The 23,227-nt window shown below is 44.1% G+C and overlaps 1 protein-coding gene across 1 annotated transcript in view; it reads left to right on the top strand.

The window, feature by feature from the left end:
- Rbms3 (RNA binding motif, single stranded interacting protein 3) overlaps positions 1 to 23,227 on the top strand; it is a 688,236-nt gene that overhangs the window by 438,371 nt on the left and 226,638 nt on the right. The window contains 2 exon segments of the mRNA NM_001401889.1: positions 1,175 to 1,332; positions 16,988 to 17,067. Coding sequence (NP_001388818.1) covers positions 1,175 to 1,332; positions 16,988 to 17,067 — 238 coding nt within the window.

Here is a 23,227-nt window from a genome sequence, read left to right as displayed (position 1 = left end):
CTCATGGATCTACGTCATACATGCTGCAAACAGCCAGGGGCAGTCTCTGTTAAGATCTTCTGTTGCACCCATGCAGTGCTTGCTCAGGAGCTGTTAGTTAAGTACTGCTAACCTCAAAGTACAAGTGTAGCGATGCCAGTCATATGAAGCTACACTCCAAGAGAAGCTACAAAGTGTCTCCGAGAAGGTGAACAGGATAGCCAAGGTCTATGGTAACAATAAGACTCCTGCCCATGAAGCTGTGAGGAGAGACAAATCCTTGCAACTGTTGCTGTCACAGCCCGGTCTGCAAAAGTCATGCTTAGCACATCAAAAGCACTTGACAAAGATGGCGAAGATGAGGTTGCAGGGTTCCCTGCTTGCTTTCTGAGATTTGAGGTGCCGTGGCTGGATGCCTCATGAATAAAGCATTAGTTTACATGTGCTCACCTGAGCTCAACTGCAATATAAGCTTGTGTGTATTTTACAGGGAAGGGTAGACAGAGAGCTTGGGTTTTGTTGATGACATTGTGTTCTGCATGGGAAATGTTCTGCATAGGATGGGAGTGGCCAGATATGGTGATGCACACCCATCCTCCCAGCACTTGAGAGGTTGGAAGAGGAGGGTCATGAGGGCTAAGCCACTGGGCAGGCTACTTTTATGTCAACTACACGCTAGCTAGAGTCACAGAGGAACAGCCTCAATAGAGACAATGCCTCTATTAGCTTGGGCTGTAGGTAAACCTGTAGGGCATTTTCTTAATTAGCAATGGATAGGGAAGGGCCTAGCCCATTGTGGGTGGCTCTGTGCCTTGGCTGGTGGTCCTGGGTTCTATAAGAAAGCAGGCTGGGCAAGCCATGGGAAGCAAGCCAGAAAGCACTACCCTTCTATAAAGTCTGCATCGGCTCCTGCCTTCTGGTTCCTGTCCTGATCTCTTACAGTGATGTTACCAGGAAGTGTAAGCGAAAATAAACTCTTTCCTCCCCAAGATGCTTTGGTCATGATGTTTCATCACATCAACAGTAACCCTAACCAGGACAGTCACCCTGACCTGTCTCAGGCATTTGGGGCCAACCTGGGATGCATTGGTGCCACCTCAATGAGAAGGGAGGAGGATGCTAGACTCTAGTTTGCAATTTAAGTGCAGTGCTTGTCCATAGATCTCACTGCATTTGTTTCTTTTCCTTCCCCTAGCAACAAGAGCAAGACCCTACGAACCTATACATCTCAAACCTCCCCATCTCCATGGATGAGCAGGAGCTGGAGAATATGCTAAAGCCCTTTGGACACGTGATATCCACCAGAATCCTGAGAGATGCCAACGGTGTCAGCAGAGGCGTAGGCTTTGCCAGGTAACTATTTTTTCTGTAAGGAACCCATGTGGAGTCTGTCTTCCCTCACTGTTTCATTCCAACCCTACTCCTCTATAATTTCTAGGGCCCCAAGCAATAGGCTATGCAAAATAAAATAAAATAAAATACAGAGGCTAATCAAACCTTTCATCTTCCTGTAGGTTTACTCCAAGCCAAATTAAAAAACCATGAAACTGTAAATACATCATGCTCTCTGAAACATGTATATAGACTGTCTAGGTCTCTGGTCATTATCATATTCACACTTAATATTCAGTCCTCTCTATATTTGCAAAACAACCAAGTCAGATGAAGCCAGTTTTAGCCAGTAACTCAAAGCAAAAGAATTGCCCATATATACTGGGACTGAGGATGAAGCTCATGTGGTAGACTCCTTGCTCAGCATGCAGCAAGCCGTGGGTAAAGCACACATGGCGTCACACTCATAATTTCAGTGCTGGGGAGGTTGAGGCAGGAGGATCAGAAGTTCAAGGTCGTCATTGGCTACATAGCAAACGCACAGCATGACCATCGTGAGATACGTTTCAAAAAGGCAAGGGCAAAATATGTGCCCATGCAGTGAGCAAAGTATCTTTGTGGTTTGCATGTGAGTTTCTAATGGAGACAAAGGACAGGGAGGAGCAGAGGGGGGAGGGGAGATCAGAGGGGAGCGGGTTACAGGGCAGTCCCTGGGAGAATGGAAATAGAGAGGGGGGTCAACAAGGTGTTTGCATTGAGGAGGCACCAGCTGAGTGGTTTTGATATTTTAGGCAGAACAGCAAAATCATCATCATCATTAGAAAAGAAAAGAGCAGTTTTTAACTTTAAGGGAATGTTTACAATAGGGAGTCTCATTCTACAATAAAGTAGACTGTGCCTGCTGTGCTTTCGTGAGAAGACAAAGCGAAAGAGACCTGAAAGAGACCTCAAAGAGAAAGAAGGCACTTAGCGATAAGATACTGGAAAATGAAACTGTGTTTCCATAGCTCAAAGTGTGGGCAAGAAAGAGACACTGGGTTGTGTGGGAGTGAAGACAGTGTGGACCAGTGGTTCAACCCGAGATGAACAATGAAACTCACATGCATCCTGTCCTCTAGCCCAAATCTCTTGGGATCCTGTACCCTGTCCTAAAATTATTGTTGCATTCTAGAATTTTTTTTTATGGGGCAGACCAGGGGATGTATGAATGGTGCGTGCTTGGTGAATAGAACTAAAAGAGAATTACAGTAGAGGAAATCTTGCAGTCCTCCACTATGTAAGGTAGTCAGGCTTTTGAAACACTGGTCGTAGCTGCTTTCGATGGGCTAGATGGGACAGGCTCAACCTCCTGTGTCTAAGAGCCCCAGCCATGTTGACAGTACACTGCCTGCTGTCAGAGGCCTGAGGTTCCACCGAAGGACAGCTAGGTTTGCTTTATATTGTGAGCACATTCCCTTGAACTCTTTTGACTCTTATCCCAGCCCTTACCCCGCGAAAGTCTCTCGGATACATTAACCTCTCCTTTATCGACATTTCTGCTGAGGAATAAGCACATTTTACGTTCATCGAGAGAGCACATTTCCTATGATGCATCCCGGGATGTGGTTTGGAGTTAGATTTTTTTCCTTAATCCACCTCGTGTTGATTTCCTAGCAATGCTATGACAACAGAAAACATTCTGGCTTTAATAAAAAAAAGTTTGTTTGAAGCTAAAAGCCAGCGATCAAGGTATCTTGTGGTTGCTTTCTTACATCTTCTCTGTGGTTTGTAGACAGCTCTCTTTCTCCTCTTCCACAGCTCTTCCTTCTAGATGGAATTTCTGTCCCTTCTGTCGTCTTCTGTCCCCGCCCTCAGCTTTCATGCTTGTTCTGTTTGCTCACTGTTGGTGGTGGGATGGTTGATGGAGAATGGCATTCCCATCCTATGATGCCCCTATGATAGCTAAGCTCAATAGTTTTAGCACTCGGAGCTGAGTCTTCTACAGGCACAGGTCATGGTGGATTAAGGCTCATTTTTTAATGTAATTACCTGTCCCCAAATATGTTTACCTTCTTAAGTATGATGGGTTAGGCCTAAGCGTGAACTTGAGTAGTAGCTTGAGGCACGCAGTCAGGGCTATTTACTCATCTTACAAGTCAATCCTTGCCGTAGAGTATGAGTTGGCCTAAAGGGAAGGAAGCCTAGACCTCTACAAGGGTAGAGCTAATGAAAGTCATCAGATCAAAACTGCAACTGTGGCAGGTGGAATCCCACAAGAACAACACACAGATCCATCTCTGGAGGAACCCTGTAAGGCTGGGTGCTTTCCCTGGATTATTCTGTTGTAAATTCAGCCTCTTCCTCCTCTGGTGTATTCTGCCCCATAGAAACCACAGGTAGCCCTTACAGATTCAAACCTGGGCACATCAGAGTCTTTAGCATTGCCTTGAGTGATTTCATTCCCCAACCACCCCTCTCCCCCAGGCCCCAATGTCATCTCTGGTTTCCTTCACATTTCTGATCATGGTTCTTCCTGTTTCGTGGCGTGGGCAAGACTACCCTTCTTGACCACTTTGTTGACAGTCATTCTGCTCTCTTCTGCCTATTCAGCTCTTAGGTATTCATTGACCCATTTTCATTCAGAATTCTTCCTTGGCCTTCAACCCCAGACTGTTACCCAAATAAAATGCAACTGTTCAAACTCCTATGAAAGTTTTTTTTTCTTCCTCGGATAAAATTTATCATGGTTGCATCCAATCCATTACTTTATTTCTGTATTATCCCACTGCTTTTCCTTTCTCTTTCTTTCCTTCCTTACTTTCTTCCTTCTCTTCTTTCTTTCTTCCTTTCTTTCTTTTTGATTGTTAGATGGGTAGGTAGATAAATGGATGAATGGGTTGATGGGTGGGTGGATAGGCAGGTAAAGAGGTGGGTGCATGGATGATGGGTGATAAATTGGTGGGGGGAGAATGGGTGAGTAGATGGATGGGTAGGTGGGTGAATGAGTGGGTAGGCAGGTAGATGGATGGATGGGTGGGTGGGTGCATGGATACATAGGTGGCTGGTGGATGGATGAGTGGGTGAGTAGATGGGTGGATATGAAGATGGGTGGGTGGGTGAAAAAACAAAGGATAGGTGAGTTGGTAGTGGGGTGGATTAACAGATGGATGGGTGAACAGGTGGATGTGCGGATGGATGAATGGATGGTCAATTTTATGATGAGCCGTCTGCAAGATTACTAAGTAGATTAGCTCAATTTTCTCAAAACTTGGACTGTGCCCTTGAATCGTCAGTTGAGTTCTTCTGCTGAAATCCAGGTGGTTTCTTTGTTTGGTTTTGTGTTCCAGATAGCAACGTGCTCTGCATCCCAGGGTAGCCTCAGCCTCCTGAGTGCCTGGATTATAAGTGCATGTTTGGCAGGTCTTTCTTCTCTCAGTATTGGATTTACCAATTTTAGAAGGCAAGTACATTTAAAAGAAAAAACACGGGTTGAAGTGAAGGTCCTGATTTCTTTTGCCTAAGAAATGAGAAAACAGAAAGTGTGAGCCTGACTTGCTTCATCAGCTTCTTGGAAATGGATGTAGAATGAGTCCCCTTTCTTGTGTGGAGAAGAGGGGACATGTTCCATAGCCCCCTCTGCAAAGGTCAGAGGACAACTTCTAAGGATTGGTTTTCTCCTTCCATCGTGTGTGTTCTAAGTCTTGAACTCAGGTTGTTAGGCTCTAAGGCAGGCAGGCACATTTAGTGCTGAGGCATCTCACTCTTGCTACTTTCAAAGATCCCATCCTCTTTTTTTCTCACTCACCTTTTCTCCTTGAAAAGTCTCTTTCTGAACCACAAAGCAGAGATGATTTGACAATGCTCTTGATTCTCCTGGGGCTGATACATAAAGTCAGGGTTTTACTGCTGTGAACAGACACCATGACCATGGTAACTCTTGTAAAGGACATTTAATTGGGGTTTACTTACAAGTTCAGAGGTTCAGTCCATCATCATCAAGGTAGGAGCATGGCAGCATCCAGGCAGGCATGGTGCAGGAGGACCTGAGAGTTCTACATCTTTCCCCAAAGGCAGCTAGGAGAGACTAATTTCCATGTGACTAGGAGGAGGGTCTCAAAATCCATGCCCACAGTGACACGCCTCCTCTAACAAGGCTAAATCTAGCCACACCTCCCTATAGTGCCACTCCATGGATTAAACACATTCAAAACCCCACACATAGCAAGCAAGAGAAGGTCAAAGTATTAGTAGTTTCTGAGTCACTTGAGAGTTTGGTGAAAGTGTCTGCTTTCCCATGATGACCCACTAACACCATAGGCTGATGGAAGGTTTAGATGGCCTTCTATAAACTGGGTTCACAAATACTGGTACATACATACCTACAGCCCACTCATGTAGGAGAGGCATCACCTTGGTGTGTCAGGACCGAGTCTCAGAATTATTTGGAAGATCTGTGTTCAATGTTTGTGTTGCTATGGTGGGTGAAACATCACAATTAAAGCAACTTAGGAAGAAAGGACTTTATTTGACTTTCACATCAAGGTCCTTTGAGGGAATCCAAGACAGGAGCTCAAGCAGGACAGAAACCTGGAGGCAGCAGCTGATACAGAGGCTGGGGAGGGATGCTGCTTACTAAGCTCAGCCTGCTTTCTTAAAGAACCCCAGGACCACCAGCCCAGGTATGCCACCACCCACAATGGGCTGGGCTCTTCCCCCATCAATCACTAATTAAGAAAATTACCCACTCTACCAGTGGGAGAATAAAGGAAGAAAGTGAGGGACTGGGAGCAACTATGATAAATTTCATTTGAGAAAAAATAAAAACTTTTACAGAAATTTGAACAGTGGCATTTAATTTGGGTATCAGTCTAGGGTTAAATGTCAGGGAAGAAGTCTCTGAAGAAAAATAGGCCATATCTACAGCCTCTACCTTAAGGAGGTGTTTTTTTTTTAATTGAGCTTCTTCTTCTGGGATAACTTCTGACAAGTTGGCATGAAACTAGGAAGCACAGTCTGCAGACATTCAGACTGAGAGAAAAGTCATGCAGAATGCCCAGTTCAAGGTTAGAGTGGTAGGTCAGTCAATGAAGCACCTAAGCAGAGCAGGCCCTGGTTTTCTTTGTGCCTATTTACAAAGGGTCTAGAATGAGATACAGTCAATCATCATCAATTTTGTGTGTGTGTGTGTGTGTGTGATGTTTACTCTTGTAAGGGTGTGCATGTGTGTGTGTGTGTGTGTGTGTGTGTGTGTGTGTGTGTGATGTCTACTCCTGGAGGTTTGTGTGTATACGTGTGCACGTGTGTATGCATGTGGTGTTTGGGCACCTTTACTCTCTGCCAGAGGACAAATTCAGACGTCATTCCTCAGATGCTGTCTATCCTTCCACCTTCCTTTTGAGTCAGGGTCACTTACTGACAACAACTCACCAAGTAGGTTAATCTGGCTGGCCAGGGCCAAGGGCTGCCTGTCTCTGTCTCTGTGGCACTAGGATTACAAGCCTGTCCTACTATGCCTGGCTTTCCGTGTGACGCTAGGAATCAAACCCAGGTCCCTGCCTCCGTTCAGACTGAATTATTTCCCCAATCGCCCTTGAGTTGCTCGATGACTAAATGAAGCACTTCGGGTTTTGCTTGCTCAGATCATCACATTGTCAGATTATTGGATTATCACAACGTACAGGAAGGCAGAACTGACCGATGATGATAAGCCGACTGTCACCCAGAGAGCAGTCGCTGCCTCAGAAAACCACAGTAGCCTCAGCCCAACTCAGAGCTTAGATTGCTTCTTCTAGAAGCCCACCGTGTTGCAGCCCTCATCCATCAAAGGAAGATTCAGTGTCCGCTGGGAGATCGGCTAGCTTATATCCGTATGTAGTATACTGTAACACGTGGCTTGAGACTGTGTCTCTATCTCAATGGACAAAACTTGCATGGGGCTTCACTTGGAATATCACCCCAGCCATTCCTCACCACTAGAGGTGATCCTAAGTTGTTCAAGAAATCTAAAATTCCTTTGACTAGAGAGAAACATGCCTCCCCCATTATTATTTTACTTGCAAGCTATACATTAATCTTCTTTGATAACCATCTCTTCAAAGTAAAAGCACTATCTTGAATTGATAATTAAAACAGTGAACATCAAAGCTTTGATTGGAGCGCCAGGAGGGTGCACAGAAAAAAAAAAAGTTCTTCGGGGTTCCAGAAACATTGAATGGAGCCTGAAATTACAGCCATTTTATTCTTATGCTTTCTTTTCTGTTTTAAAAACTCTCCTGTAACTTAAAACAATTTGGTGGGACACTCCACTCTCCAGGTGGCATTTTAGAGCTACGCCATAAACCTCCAAAGACAGACGTTTCTGGTGGGAATTTTGACAATCGGGGGCTCATAGGGTGCTAGTGAGTACAGCAGGCTACCTTGCCTATGAAGATGAGGATCAGACCCCCAGAATAAATTACTGAGTCTGAAGGCACATGAGTTTGTGCTTCGGATTTTGGTTCCCATTCCCAGAAACATGAGACCACTTATCCAGGAAAATCACACAGAAGTGTTTTTAAGAGACCACTGAAGCCTCCGTAGGCCTGGGAAGGGATTTAGAGGTGGAGTTGGGTTGAGTATTCATTGGGCTCCAACGTCTGGGAACCCAGACCCTCTTTAATAAAATATTTAGGGTCCCCCAAGGGCTAAGAGCGTGAGAAAAGTCTGCGCATGCGCAGAGGCCCTCGTGCTTGCTTGCGTTTCCTCCCTCTTCAGTGACTTCCATTTGCTTCTCTTGAAGGCTTGCTTCCTTTGGTGACTTTTAACCTGTGGGTTGCACCATGCTCTGCCCTTTCCTCTGGAATGAACAGACGTTCTAAATAAGTCACTGACAGTCTTCCATTTTTACTCATCGATTAAGTAAAATCCACCAATGTATGTGAGTTTTAGGCAAATACTAGCCTGCTTCGTAACCACCTATATGAATAGGAGGTTAAAAAATAGTTCTTCATATATTTTCTCCCATCCAAGTACTAACCAGGGCCGACTGTGTTAGCCCCTGAGACCGGACAAGGTTAGGCATACTCAGGGTGGTTTTGACTGTAGACTTTCAAGTATTTTCTAGAAATGACTTTGAATATCAACGGTTTGTCGCTTTATTGTCTAACTGGCACATCTTGTTCTGTGTCCTCTCCTACCTCCCGAAATATAATGAGAAACAGATTTACAATAAAATCAGCAACAAATCCAGAAAGATTTTTGCAAAATGTTATTAAGTAAATAAATGCTAGTGTTTGCTTCACTAGTGAATGTTTGATTGTTTTTAAATGACGACCAAATCAATCAAACTGTTTTGTTTTTATTGTTTGGAGTATGTTTCAGCTATATCTACCTTAACTCCCTTGATGCGTTAAACAAAACAAACCAAAACCAAAACCAAAACCAAAACCAAAACCAAAACCAAAACCATGTCTTGTACTTTTTAGCATTACTTTTGATATTAGTGTCTAAGGCGCAGAGAACCAGGAAATCAAATGTGACTGAGGAAAATCTCTCAAGGGTAAATTTAGTGATTAGTAATCTCCCCGCTGCAGCTGTGTCTGCATGGACACAGGTTACAGCTGTGTTTGCTGACACTGAAAAGAGTGAGTCTTTCTTTCCGTAATTGTAATTCCTCTTCCAGTGGCTGGGCAGATGGACAGATGTGACCCACGAGGGGAATGTGCTGCCAGCCTTGTCCTCTGTGTGTATTTCTCCTTCCTCTCTCACCTGCCACTTCTTGCTTCCTGCACATGCATGCATGCGTGTTCATGTGTATGTGTGTGTGTGAGTGTGTGTGTCTGTGTGTGTGTGTCTGTGTGTGTGTTCTCGTCATCCAACATGAATGATCATGGGTGGAGAAATCTCAGAGCTCCACCATGATCAATCAACTAGTTGTCCCCCAACCCCAAAACACAGCCCTCTTCTCAAAGGTTATAAGAGATAGCCGCCTGGGAAAACAGACTTGGGTTACCTCAAATACTGTGTTCCTATGTAGTAGCTTCCGTGAAGTTTTCATAGAAACAGAACAAAGGCCATTATTCAAATAACTCAAGCCATTATTCAAGTGCATATCTGGGAAGCTCAGGAAGGCAGGTTTCATGGAAGCAGAGAAAACTTCACTATGGTTCTCAGATGCCATATGAAGGTGTCCGTAGCTCTCTGGTTGGTGGAAGCAATCAGTCTGCCAAGTTAATACATTCGAAAGTTTTCAACCGATCACAAGGCCATAACGATGTTAGGTCAGACACTGATCCAGGCAAGAATTGGCTTTTGAGGGAGCTGTTTGCCTGCTGGGAACTCAGTTCTGAAAAACACCTTACCCACACACTTTGGACATCCCTGAGGTGTCGTTTTCTCAGGCCAGTGGATGAGGTGCAGATGTATAGAGAAGACAAACTTGAAACCACAGCCCCTTATTACTTTCATTTTAAATTCGAGGCACTCTGGTTTTGCAGACTTCCTCCTCCACCCCAACCCCAACCCCCAACCCCCACCCCCCCACCCCTGGCTTTCTGTAAGTTGGTCTGTCTCCTTGACTCTCTATCTACAACATGACCTGTGGTGGCAGGTCATACTTCTGCATGAACTAGAAATGATTTGTTTGCCTCTCTCTTCTGTACATCTTATCTGTATTTTTCTATACTTAAAGACTGGAGGCCTCTGCCAGACACATGAAATGTATTCATTCATTTCCTATTTTAATTCATTTAATTAAAATGCCTTTGGTTCCCTAAATGCCAGCAACTCTTTAAGATTCTGTGTCATCCGGATGTGCATGAGCAGAGGAAGTCTGCTTTAGTGAGCTGATACTTTATTGGTCTGTGGGGACGATTGGATGGGAAGCAGTCAAATATCAAATAATATCAAATCACAGCAGTGTCACAAAATCATAATAAAATGCAGGACTGTGGTCCAGAGTAGGAGACCAGAGGACCAGAGCTGTGGGGACAGCTCTTTGAATAAGGAATATTTAAATACTTAAATATGCAAGTGATAAGAAGTAATCTTTAGGGAGCTGGGAAGGAAAAAAACAATCCAGCTAAGAGGGAAAGGAAGTAAGGGATCCAGGCTGGGGCAGATTTGGCAATTTTGGGAAACAGAAGGCTCAGTGGTTAAGCCATAAAGCAAGAGATTGCCATGACTATATCTGAGACTAAAATGTGACCGACCATGGCTCAGAGAGATTAATTAAAACATCTTTCGAAAAGTCCCGAGCTTCAAAGTTTTGTCTTCGTATTGTGGTGCCAATGGCAGGATGCCTAGTGTTGTCCTCAAGCCTCCTTGTACGCCGGGTAAATTCTCCGGCACTGGCTCTAAGCACACCCACAGTTTACTGGAGCCGTGGATTCACCCTGGGCTGTTAGGCCTGGAGCTCTCAATCCTGAGCCTTCTCAGTAGTGAGCTTCGTAGACAAACAAGACTTTTCTAGACAGACACTTACAGATCTGAATGCGCTATTCTTCGCCAAGGACACTAACTCGGAAACACCCAGAGGGTCTGCCTTCAAGCCTAGTTACTGCGATGACAGCCTATCTCTCTTGACTACGTGCAGATGGCTGGCTTGGAAGAGATCAAGACATTTGGGTTTTACTTTTCTGATTCCTTTAATCAAAATTCCTTCTGGAAACATCAGTTTGGCCTAGAGGTAGAATTAGATCAGGACGCCTGTGGAGAAGAGGGTCTCATACTCTCAGGCAATGCGTCTTCACTTGGGGAATCTGAGGGAGAGAGTGGCCTTCCGCATTGGCCCAGAAGAAAAGCCGTTCTTTTTTCTTGCCCGCCTTTTGAAATATACATTTTCTGCAGTTAATGCTTTTATTTATCTATCATCAATCAAGGCGATGGACGTGGGTTGAGCCCATTATTGACTTCTCCATTGAGCAGATGAAGACGAACCAGACCCGTGGGCAGCATCATGGGAACTGACACCTTGATAGTGAGATGCAGGAGAGGCTGATGCCTGGAAGCTCTCGCCACCTGCAGGGACAAGCAGAGGCCAGATGCTTCAGACACAGAGCTGAAACAGGCGGAAAATAAGGAAGATTCACTCAGATTTCTTCTCTTTGAAAAACTAATTACTGGGGCGGGATAGCTGTGTGTCATAGTGTGAGTGGAGGTCAGAAGGCAGCTCTCCAGGAAATGGTCTCCTTTCCCTTGTCAGGCAGCCTCTCTCTCTTGTTTCTGTTGCCCTAACTATTCAGGCCAGATGACCCATGAGCTTCAAGGTAGTTCTCCTCTTTTATCAGAAATTCAAGGTCATCGATACTGGCATGGTAAATCTTAGATAAACAGGCATAAAAATCAAGAAACTGGCATAGTCATCTATGGTGACTGATACATTTTCTGTCCTAGGATCTAGTTCAGGGCACCCTGTTCAACTGTGTAGTTGTACCTCTCCTGCCTCCTCAGGTCTGTGAAAGTTCCTCTGGCTTGCTTCCCACCCCACCCCTCTCTGTCTGTCTGCCTTCCTGCCTGCTGCCTACCTGTCTGTCTTCTCAGATAGTCCTGCTTCTAAGTTTTAGAGAATGTCTCTGTATCTGAAATTGCCCAACTCGCTCTCCGTGAAATGACTTGCCTCTCTGGTGGACTTTTGAAGACGATGGCCTTGAGATGAAGGGCCTTTCCTGTCACCCCATGTCAGGGCATATCCATAGAATCATCTAAGAACATCTCTCCAGTTAGGACTCTGTAGGATAAAGACAGAAGGGAGTCTGAGTGAGATGAGATGAATTAACCTAGGAGCTCAGAAGGGATGGTGTGATGCCGGGTCAGCGGTAATCCTAAACTTGACTCAACCTAGACTCACCTGGAAAGAGAATCTCAGTAAGGGTTTTCATACATCAGGTTGGCCTGTGGCTGTGTCTGTGGTGATAGCCTGAAGTTAAGTGGACTGCTCTAAAAGGCTCCGCCTATAATGGGCAGCACCATGCCTTACGATCAGAACCTAAACTGTAGGACAGTGAAAAAACTGAGCAGAGTACAAGCAAGCAAGGGAGCATGTGCGAAAGCCTGGTCCTCTGAGTAAAGCAAGGGAGCATGCGCGCATGCATTTCCCCCCAATTGACTGTGTGAGGCATTACTGAAATTCCTGCCCTGACCTTTTCACAGTGATGAACTGGGTGTAACTTTGAATTTTAAGCTGAAATAAAGCCCTTTGTCCCCTAAATTGCTTTATTTTTCTTTTCTCTTTTTTTTTCTTTCTTTCTTTTTTGGTCAGGGTATTTTGTCACTGCAACAGAAATGAAACTCAGACAGATGGGAAGGCTGACGATGGTGGTCTATATTCTTTAAAGCATCTCAATAGAGTCAGGAGGAACAGCTTCTAGTCCAGGTCATCTGTTAACCAGTCTTCAGGGAGGATGCCCATGACATTCACATGCTGATTTTCAAAAACTCTATGTAATGGAAAAAAATTCTATTTATATAATTTTTATATATGACTCTTTAGTTCTGTGGTGCATTTTTATTTATTTAACCCTTTCATCACTTTGTGAAAGTGTAGGTAATGTCTTTTGATGAAAACCAGGCCATTCCTGCCCACACCTGTCATTTCATCACCCTGCGATCTCTACGATTTTCTCCAAATTTCATCTATTCCCCGCCCCTCTTTAAACCCACTGAGGGCAGTTAATGCTGCTCGTCTGTGAATGGCTGTAGAGGCATCTGCTTGAGCATGAGTATCCTCTCAAAGGCCACATCCCTAAAGGAAACTGACTTGATAATGGGATGCTTGGTGTGTCTGGGCATGTGGCACATTGATAAAGCCTTCTCTTAGAGTGTCTGATGGCCCATGTTTCATCCACAACATAGTGAAACCAGATAGCTTTCAGTGCTAAGCATCACCCACAAGCCCATGGCTGAGAGGAATGAGTTTAAATGCTGAACCACCAAGATGTTGGGGGAGTGTGCAGAGGGAACTGGCAGAGGCCATTGCTTTACTGTTTGGTATGTGTCCCAAGAATGGTGGGAGACTTACTGGAAGAGAGAAGTTGCCAGTCAGCCTAGCCTACTTGGTGGGTAGACCCTGTCCCTAAGAAAAGATAGATGGTGGCTGAGGAATGGCACTTGACAACTAACCTCTACCACAAGAGTGAGCATGTGCACAGGAGCGCGCGCGCGCACACACACACACACACACACACACACACACACACACACACACAGAGAGAGAGAGAGAGAGAGAGAGAGAGAGAGAAAGAGAGAGAGAGAGAGCTGAAACAATTTTTAAAAATTTTTTTTAATTTTTGCTTGCCCTGGGAACTCACTATTGCCCTCTATGCTACAATGGGTTAAGAAGCAAATGACTTATTCATTTAATTTTGAAATGCCAGAAAAAGCACACATTTTAGTCATTAAAATTCCTCTGATAGCTTTGATGCTTTGCGTAAATCTTACCAGAAATGAGGATGTTTGGCCCCTAAAGTTGGATGCTCTAACTTTACCAAGAGTTTATCCAGTGCCCGTGATTGCAAAACCTCAAATATTTCACAAGAGCGGAAACCTCTAATTAAGCCTGACACGTGATGGGGTGGATTTGTTCTTAAATCCATAGCTTGTAGTGCTCAGAGCTTTCAGATCTTGGCCTGAGAGCACTCTGTTGAGGTGAGAGAGTTAAGCTGAACATGGGTTTTCACAAGACTTGCTTCCTCTGCGTGCCAAACCTGATCCAGAACATTCTGCTAGTGCTGGATCATGTTCTTATATGTTAGAGTTTGACTGTGGAAATTGTGCGAGCTATAAAATCAGTTTCCCTCCACAGTAGTAGTTGTTTAGAAGAAGAGGGAGAAGAGTAAAAGGACAAATAAGGAGGGAGGGGGGAAGAGGAGGAGAAAGGGGAGGAGGAGGAAGAAGAAGAGGAGGAAGGAGAGTCAGGCAATTGTAGCAGCAACAATAGAATCGTTTGGCCTGTTTCAAATGACTCAAGCCAGCAGTTGTTAAGTCATGGGACAAGAGAGAAACAGGACCTTGAACGTGTGCTTACATTCAACACAAGCAGACCCAAGAAAACCCAGAAGCTTTACACAGTGCTTAGCACCTCCTAAGAGCCTGGTTAATGCATCATCAGGTGAAGGGTTGGCCCCCACCTGGGAGCTGTTCTGCAGGGCACAGAAGGGCTCAGCTACTTCCCAGAAGAATAGAGGCACTGTGCTACTTGAGAGCACGCCTGTCAGTTTCAAGCCTCACATGGGCCAGAATTCAGAGTTTCAGCTGGCAGCCTAACCGAGCCCTTAATTGTGAAACTCCAGAAGAAAACAGGCAGGTTCTGGCTAATGTGGGTATTCGCGTATTCGCAGACAGGTCTCACCTTTGTTCTATTTCCAGAACATTGCCCCTGCCCCTTTAGCAGTTCCGAGGGGCCCCAGCCATTGTTGCTGGGGCAGCTCTGCCATGTTCATGCGTGGCCCCGTGTATCCAAATGAAATTGTCACTGCTGAGTGATACAATGTAACATGCTTTGATGCGGCCTGCCGACAGCCACAGAAAAAGGTCTTTCATTGCATTTACTCTCTCAAAGAATCTCTAATGGCTCACAGCCGACATCTACTTAGTTAGATCTGAATGAACCCAAAGTGAGCCGTCTCTGCTGCTACCTTTGTGTTCCTAGAAAGAGCCCCCTATCGGGACCGCAACGGCTGGAAAATGACGCGAAGAAAAGATGATCATATTTAGAGCCCAGAAGGGAGACGTGAAACGTTCAAACCAGAGTAAAAATAGACTAACACGTGGAGTAGATAGCAGCCCGTTTTCTTTTTAGCTTGTTCTGTATTCCCCAAATCAGCAATTGCACATTGTAACCTTCAGTTATGTTTGGTCTCCATTTAGAATTTTATGTCATTTTAGGACAAAGAGAAAGGATTTGATTTGCGGGGTTTTACAAGCAACATTTAGTCTCCTCTGTCTCTTATCTGCATGCGCTCAGTGAGAGACTTAACAGAGAAGAGACTCTCAAGGCATGAGCCTTCTGTCTTTAACTCCAAGAATGAACTTTCCTTAATTACTGTTTGGGGGAGGTAAGGCCCTGTTTCTTCTCCCATTCATGTCTCTACCTAGGAAGAAGCTTTTCCTCAAAGAGGCAACAGGGAGTAGAAGGTGTGGGAAGACAGGGAAACAGAATTAGAACTCTTTTGTTCCTAGAAAAGGAAATTTCCTACTTAAAAAAAAACTATACAAATAGGAAGGATATAATTTGAGGGTTCTTGACATTAAGTAACATGAAATTTTCTCCTTCTCTCTCTATATTTATATATATTTAAATTTATATATTTATTATATTTAGATTTTCATTTAGTTGGGTCTGTAATTAAGAACATGTACTGCTCTTCTGGAGAATATGAGTTCAGTTCGCAGCACCTACCTGGGGTGGCTCATAGCCACCTGTAACTCTAGTTCTGGGTGAATCTGACTCCTCTTTTTTGCCTCCACAGGGGCTATTCACACACAACCCCCCCACACACACACACAAGTAAAATGTAGTAAGTCTCTACATTGTTGTCATTAATTAAAATTGAACGTTTCAGAGCTGCCTGGGGATGGGGCTCCATCAGTAAAGCATTTAGCCTTGCAAGTACCAGGATCTGAGTTCAGTCCCTAGAAGCCATGGAGCAAGCCAGCCGTGTGGTGAGCACGCAGTCCCAGCCCTAGGTAGGTGGAGACCAGCAGCTCCCTGGGACTCTGTCCAGCTCAGGTCAAAGAGAGATCCTGCCTCAAAAAATAAGCTGGATGTCAGCCAATGTTTTCCTTTGGTCTCCACACAGATACACACACACACACACACACACACACACACACACACACACACACACACACACACAATTGTAGAAACAACAAAGACCATAGACAGTGTTTTTGAAAATGTATCTGAGCTATGGTAACCACTCCAAGATTAAGGTGATACTGGGAGGGCTGACAGTTATCTCTCCTTAGGTTGGACATGAGATGCTGACATTTTATACAAAAAGACTCATTTTATGAATATTGGCACCTAGTATTAAAAATAAAAAATAACAATAGAATAGCCAAAATTCTAAAATGAAGAAAGTATAGGTTTGCAAGCTTTTAGCGTCTTGCTACATGGGGTAGCCCCAAATAACTGTCTCTAGGTATCTTTCACACAGTGACCTTTCAATAAAAGTGCCATGGTGCTGATCACTGCCCCACTGGTCCCTACCAGACACAGTAAGCTATTCGAATAAAGTTCACAATCCTCACAGTACAGCTGAGTTGTTTCAGCACAGGCCGTAACCACGCCTGGGTGTCTGTCCACACCCCAGCTCCATCCACCACCTACTGGAGAGGTAAAGGTTACCTCCTCAGCCTCCCAGCCCTCATCGGTAGGGCCTGCCTCTCAGGGTCATATCACTCATTCAGTCATCCGGTCATTTGATGAGGCTCTGTTGAGTGCTTTTAAATGCCAAGAGGCCTGCCTGGAAGGAAGGAAGTGTCTCAGGTTAGCTCCATGGCATCCACATAGGCAGAGCTACAGAGAGGAGACATGGAACAGTTACCTCAGCCCCGACCATAGCCATGACAACAGATGACAGCCCATGTACGTGTGTCAAAGCAAACTTTTCCGGCTCTCTCTTGATTACCCTTTCTTGCTTATTTTTTTTTTTATAAGAGCAACTCGACAAACATCTATAATCTCACATTCGCCTCCCCATACTTCTCTCCCCCCCAGAATGGAGTCTACTGAAAAATGTGAAGTGGTAATTCAACATTTTAATGGAAAATATCTGAAAACACCGCCAGGCATCCCAGGTAAGAAATCCCCTTAGAAATCACTAAAAAGCACCTAGACTTATGGCTGTCATTGAATCACTGACGTGCTGTTGGGTGCTGGACCAGGAGGGGAGGCTGTTGTAAATGTGCGCTCGTTTCTTTGTTCAAATCTCTGTGTGTTGTGTAGAGTGAGTGGTCTATGCACACATGTATGTGAGTGCAGACGTCCATACACTCACATGGTAAGGCTAACGGAGAACACTGGGCATCTTCCTTCTCCATCTCCTCTTTGTTCCCTTGAGACACCGTTTCTCACTGAACCTCAAGCTCGCCATTTTGGTTCTACTGTGGGCCGGTGAGCTTCCGGGATGCACCTGTCTCCACCCTGTAGTGCGGAACCATGCCTAGCGTGTACATGGGTGCTGGGGATTTTAGCCTTAGCCCTCATGCATGTAGAGCAAGCACTTCAGTCACCACGTCAACTCTCCAGCCCATAAACGTGTTAATGACTCGCTCCCAGACTTTCTGGGAGATTCTTTATTGGCCCGTGTTTGAATCTGTGCTGCTGATTCCATGAAGCAGATTAGAAGGAGAACAGAGCCAAGTGCACGTGCACTTGAGATGAGGGGTGCTTGTGACTCTCAACGTGAGCTTGGAGTCCTTCCTCTGCCATTTATTAAGTGGCAATGCGGCAGTATTCACAGTAGAGTCGAAAATCTCATGCTGGACCCCAAACGGTGCTTTCCACGTGGAAGAATAATGTGCAAAGACAAGGAAGCACTTAGGAACTTTATGGCAATTTGACAGTCATGAAACCTGAGTGCAAAAAAATTCATATTTTACAATAATATAAGTGACAGTTCGAGAAATTATTAAAAGCTCCAATCTATACTGTCCCAAAGCATTTTACATTTTTTCCCGAGGCAGACATCTTAAGACTTTTATATGCATTGTAAAAAGACACCACTTCATGTTATAAAGAGTTACATTTAACATAAAAAATAAAAATATATCGTGTCTATCAGAATTATGAACACCTTAACTCAGCTTAATCTGGTAGGTTGCAAGAAGGAAAGGTATTTGATGTTGGGTGATCACGAGACCTAGGCATGGTGATTCACACGTGTCATCCCAGCACTTGGGAAGTGGAGGCAGGGGCATCAGGAGTTCAGGATCATCTTTAGCTACATAGAGACTTTAAGGACAGCCTGGGCTACTTGCAAACTTTCATCCAAAAATAGTATTGCATATTAATACATAAAAAATTAGGATTGAATGAAGAGCTGCACTACGAAAAATTGTAATGTATGAGGAACTCTCTAATGACTCTTGGTTACTTTATTGCTCTTTGACATTATACTGTCTCAGTGGAAATAAGTACATATATGTTACATATACAGGCACAAATATGTATATTAATTACTATTCTGGGTCTCAACAGTTACTACCGTAGCTAATCTGTGATTGAAATCCTTCAGCGGGTTTGGAGATTTGGCTTCTAAACTCTGTAAAACAGAGTGACGTTACATAGACAAGAAAATGCGAGCAAACGGAGAGATATTTCGGTGGAGTACATGGGGCTTTTACCTGATTTGGTTGTTTGGAGAGAATGAGGAAAAAACAGGAAGAACCTTCCTGAGGATGCTTGGATGATGCAGAAATTGCAAAGGCAAACCATTGGTTAATCAGTGTGTGTGTGTGTATGTGTGTGTGTGTGTGTGTGTGTGAGAGAGAGAGAGAGAGAGAGAGAGAGAGAGAGACAGACAGACAGAGAGACAGACAGACAGACAGACAGACAGACAGACAGACAGACAGAGTAAGTATTTAGTGAAGCCTGTGCCTTGACTTGGTTAGTTTCCATTCAGAACATCCCCTGGGAACTGACTACATCACAATCCACTTGGAGACATATGGTGTTGTTAAGAAAAGCAGTAACAGTTTTCTTCTCGGCATGGAAGCTGTCTTTGCATTTTAGGAGAAATACTGTGGGCTTTTTTCTTCCCTTTTAGTATAAATAGACATCTTAGGACATTCTGCCCTGAACTGTCATTGAATAGAGGAGGCCTGTGTGCCTGTGTGTGTGCGTGTGTGTGTGTGTGTGTGTGTGTGTGTGTGTGTGTGTGTGTGTGCGCGTGTGTGGTGTTCTTTTTTGAAACAGTCTCCTGATGCAATTTGGTGAGATTGCCTGGTTAATGTCTCCAGGGATCCACTTGTCTCCCCCTTCTTGAGCTAGGATTATAGACACACACCACCATGCATGATTTTTTACATGCATACTGGGTGTCTGACCTCAGGTCCTTGTACCCGCATGGCAAGCTCTGTATGGACTGAACCATCTTCAGTCTCTCCATTTTTCCTCACCTTAATCCGAGTTTACCCAACAGATGTCTACGTACACCAAAGGCGTTGGACTAGGTGTGAATCACATGACTATGTTAAAAGGTTAAACAATGGAAAAACAGTCATTAATTAAATTTTGAGCACAGATTTTAAAACTATAGGCATCTTCCTTGGAGAATTCAAAGGCATGCTAAAATCCATCTCGTCCGGACAGGTTTGGAAATGTTTTGTTTGGTTTTTCCCGAATGTACAGGTAATTAAAACAATTTAATGCCAAATACAAAGAGAGTACCAAATGTCCCAGCATCCTCCCTGTGTACACAGGCAGGGATAAGCACCTTTTTAATATCATAGCTACACCCAATGGAAGCATGCGGCATAGCAAGAATTTGCTTATGAGTTTTTCGGCCCCTTGTTATCTCATGGGAGCAAGAAAACCAAAGCTTGGTTCAGTTACAAAACACTTAGAGATGGAACTTCATGCTTCAGAGGCCTTCTTTTGGTACAAGAGAAATAAATATCCTATGCTGGTCACTGGGAGTTCACAAATTTGTTTTATTTATGCACAATTCTGGAAGTCAGATAGAGTTTCATAAAAGCTTCATATGCTAACTGAAGATGTTAAAACTCAGATATGTAGATCTGATGTGAAAGACAAGAGAACCTTGTAAGAGATGGGTTTTCAGTCCGATGGCATGATAGAAAAATGTCCCCATAGGATACAATGTGGATACCGAGGCAGGTAGGATCAGATTGGGCCTGTGGTGCCTACATGAACTGATGCTTATAGATTTATGTTGATACATTTGAAATACTGCTTTCGAAACTCACATTGTTTAAAATGCTGTGTGCGTGTGGGTGTGCCTGTATGTGTGCACACGAATGAGTTGCCTTCAGGTCATGGTGTACATGAGTGGAGCGGGGGCAGTTTAGCAGACAGCCTCTGCAGTTAAGCCTTCCTTGCCTTCTATCTTGTTTGACTGGGTCTCTTGTTTGTGGCCGTGTGGTCTAAACTAGCTAGGATGTGAGGTTCTCGGTATCCTGTCTCTCCCTCCCATCATGTTGTAGACAAATTGTGACCTCAGACATTCATGCTACTCTATTCTGTCTTCACGTGGGTTCTGGGGGTTTGAACTTGGGTCCTCACGCTTACATGGTAAGCTCTTTACACATGAGCCTGATAGCCCAGAAACTCGTCTCTTAATCAAGTTTTCTCTTCCCTTACAAAGTGTTCAAGGTTACTAGAAGCTATTATACATAGGACAACCTCAGATCCACCAGTGGTATAAATAACAACACAGAGGCTTATTAATGTTTTAAACCTAAGGCCTCTCAGCTTGAGCTACCTCTCAGCTACCCTAACCCGACTAATCCTGGCACCGCGCCCTACCACAGGACCAGGTCTACCCCCCTGCTCCTTCTACTTTCGTGTCTGCTGGCTGAATCATTGACCCTTGGTTCTTCTCCCAGAGGCCCTATCTCTGCCCGGAAGTTCTGCCTTCCACTTCCTGTCCGGCGATTGGCCAATCAGATACAATCCTGGACTGCCTTAGGAAGGTAAGGAAGGAACAAATTGTTACAAAATAGGAGGCTGGTGATGGACCTTTAGCCCTCTGCCAGTACAGAATTAGCAACTGAGTTTACAGAGACCTTTACATTGTATATCCAAACACGTATAGCACAGGCAAGAGTGTCCTCAGTTTCTTTTACAAAAGATTTATTATTTTGATTTATGTATGTGTGTTTGCTAATCTGTATATGCAGGTGTGTGTGTATGTGGGGTGTGTGTGTGTGTGTGTGTGTCTGTCTGTCTGTCTGTCTGTCTGACAGAAGCAAGGGAAGTTGCTGGATCCCTTAGTGTGGGAGTTACAAGGAACGGTGAGCCAATGTGAGTATGAGGGTCTGAACTTAGGTCCTCTAGAAGAACAGTGCTTGTAATCACTGAGCCTCTATCTAGCCCGTTTCCTTTAATTAACCAGTTTTCTAACTCTTTTCGACAGAACACTTGAGAGAGCCTGTCCTCCTGGTGGACACACTAATAATTTTTAAAAACAACATTAATTGATCGACTTTACTTGAAACAAAACTAGGGGTGAGTGCGATCAAAACTCATTGTGCAGAATTCTCAAATAACTAATAAGAGGAGTGCAGTTCAAAAGAAATTGATGACTCCTCTCTCCTGCTTTAGCACAGTTCAATGTCTTTGGAGTCAGAAGTCTGTGGCTTTGTGGAAGTGCACAGGGATGCTTCTAATGCAGTGATATTTAAATCTGTGTGTGAGGAAGCCATGGTCATTCACTATGGCCCGAGCTCACTGTGTGCTAACAAGACTATGGTTACCATCAGATGCTGGATCTCCCATCATCCTGTCTCATTCTGTGTGAGCACAGAGCAGTCCATCTCAAGTCACATCACTCCCTTCTTCTGAGGGTAATTTGGGGATGCACACACACACACAGCTGAGCACACACACATGGTGTTTTCACTCTGTCACCCTCAGCAACGATGATGACACTTATAGGATCATCTGGATGGCTAATTGCTGTGTCCAGGCAACCACGATCCCTGTGGTGCCATTTCTAGAAATCGTCAAGAAAAATAACTACTTGAATACCAAGCCTTGGCATAGTTAGACATTTTAAATTCAGAACCATCCCTGCTAAGGACCTCTGAAAGGATACCATCTAACATTGGTCTCGTTTATGTAGCCAGCACCATTTGTGCTTTGATTATTGTGTGAATAATTTGTTCATTAAATATCAATTACATTGTTATGTTTCTCTTTGTAGCACACAACAATGCAAATTTGAAGAGCAGGATGTAGATGCCAAGTTTTGATCATCCCAGCTTTCTCCATATAGCTAGGCTCCTCCCATTGATTAATAAAATGTCTAATGTGAGTGTATTATGCACTGTTTCATTCACACCTATTAGAGAATCCCCAAATGGCTCAAATGGATCAAGAAAAGGGAAGAAAAATGGGGGTGGGGAAGCAGATAAAGATAGATATGTATGGATAGATAAGTATAAGTATAGATAAATGATAGATGATAGATAGATAGATATGATATGTAGATAGGTGCTTGGTAGATGATAGATAGACATATATAGAAAGATGATAGGAAGGCAGATAGCTGATCAATATAAATCTAGATAGGTGGATAGATAGATGCCAAAATCAAATGATAGAGCATTAGGATGCCTGGTCAAGGAAGCTAAAAAGATTCAACATCATTGTGACCACTAACATAGCAAGGTGAGGTCAGCCTCCCATGTTGAACAGGGCCAGCCATTTGAGCATCACATCAATACTACTAGCAGAAAGAGATCCTGCAATACACACTCCTTCCCCTAAAGAGCAAAGATAACATAGTGTTCCATAAATGTTGCATGTCCTATGTATCGATCTCGATGTTTCCTGGGCAAAATAAATGCTCATTAGTTGCTTGCCTGCCTCACCCCAGATATGTCTTTGTCTTGTAATGAATTACACAACTATGTTGGGCAGCCCCCAAAGCATTCCATTTTCAATGAGCTGGCAAAAGCAACACGAAGTTCCCAGATACTCCAGGGTCCTGTAGGATATGAACTCAAAAGGGTCCCTTCGACAGAGGCCCTGGAGCGGTGTTGAGCCACAGTGTGGAAAGGCTTCCTTGTGTAAGGACACATATTGACGAGCACAAGCTATGTGCTGCATTGGAAGAAAATGAATCATGTTCTACTCTCAGACGAGACTTCTGCCTGTGAGCACATATTTATGTCGGCAAAGCTGTCTTTCTGGAGAGGACGGATAATCCATTTCTTCTATTAACATTTTCTTATTCTTAGATAATTGCTCCTAATCCCAACTGAACTCCGG

The sequence above is a fragment of the Rattus norvegicus genome, chromosome 8 (assembly GCF_021556685.1).
Source record: "Rattus norvegicus strain SHRSP/BbbUtx chromosome 8, alternate assembly SHRSP_T2T, whole genome shotgun sequence".
Lineage (NCBI taxonomy): Eukaryota > Metazoa > Chordata > Mammalia > Rodentia > Muridae > Rattus > Rattus norvegicus.
Note: the sequence above shows the minus strand (reverse complement) of the source record. Positions and strands in the feature narration are given on the sequence as shown.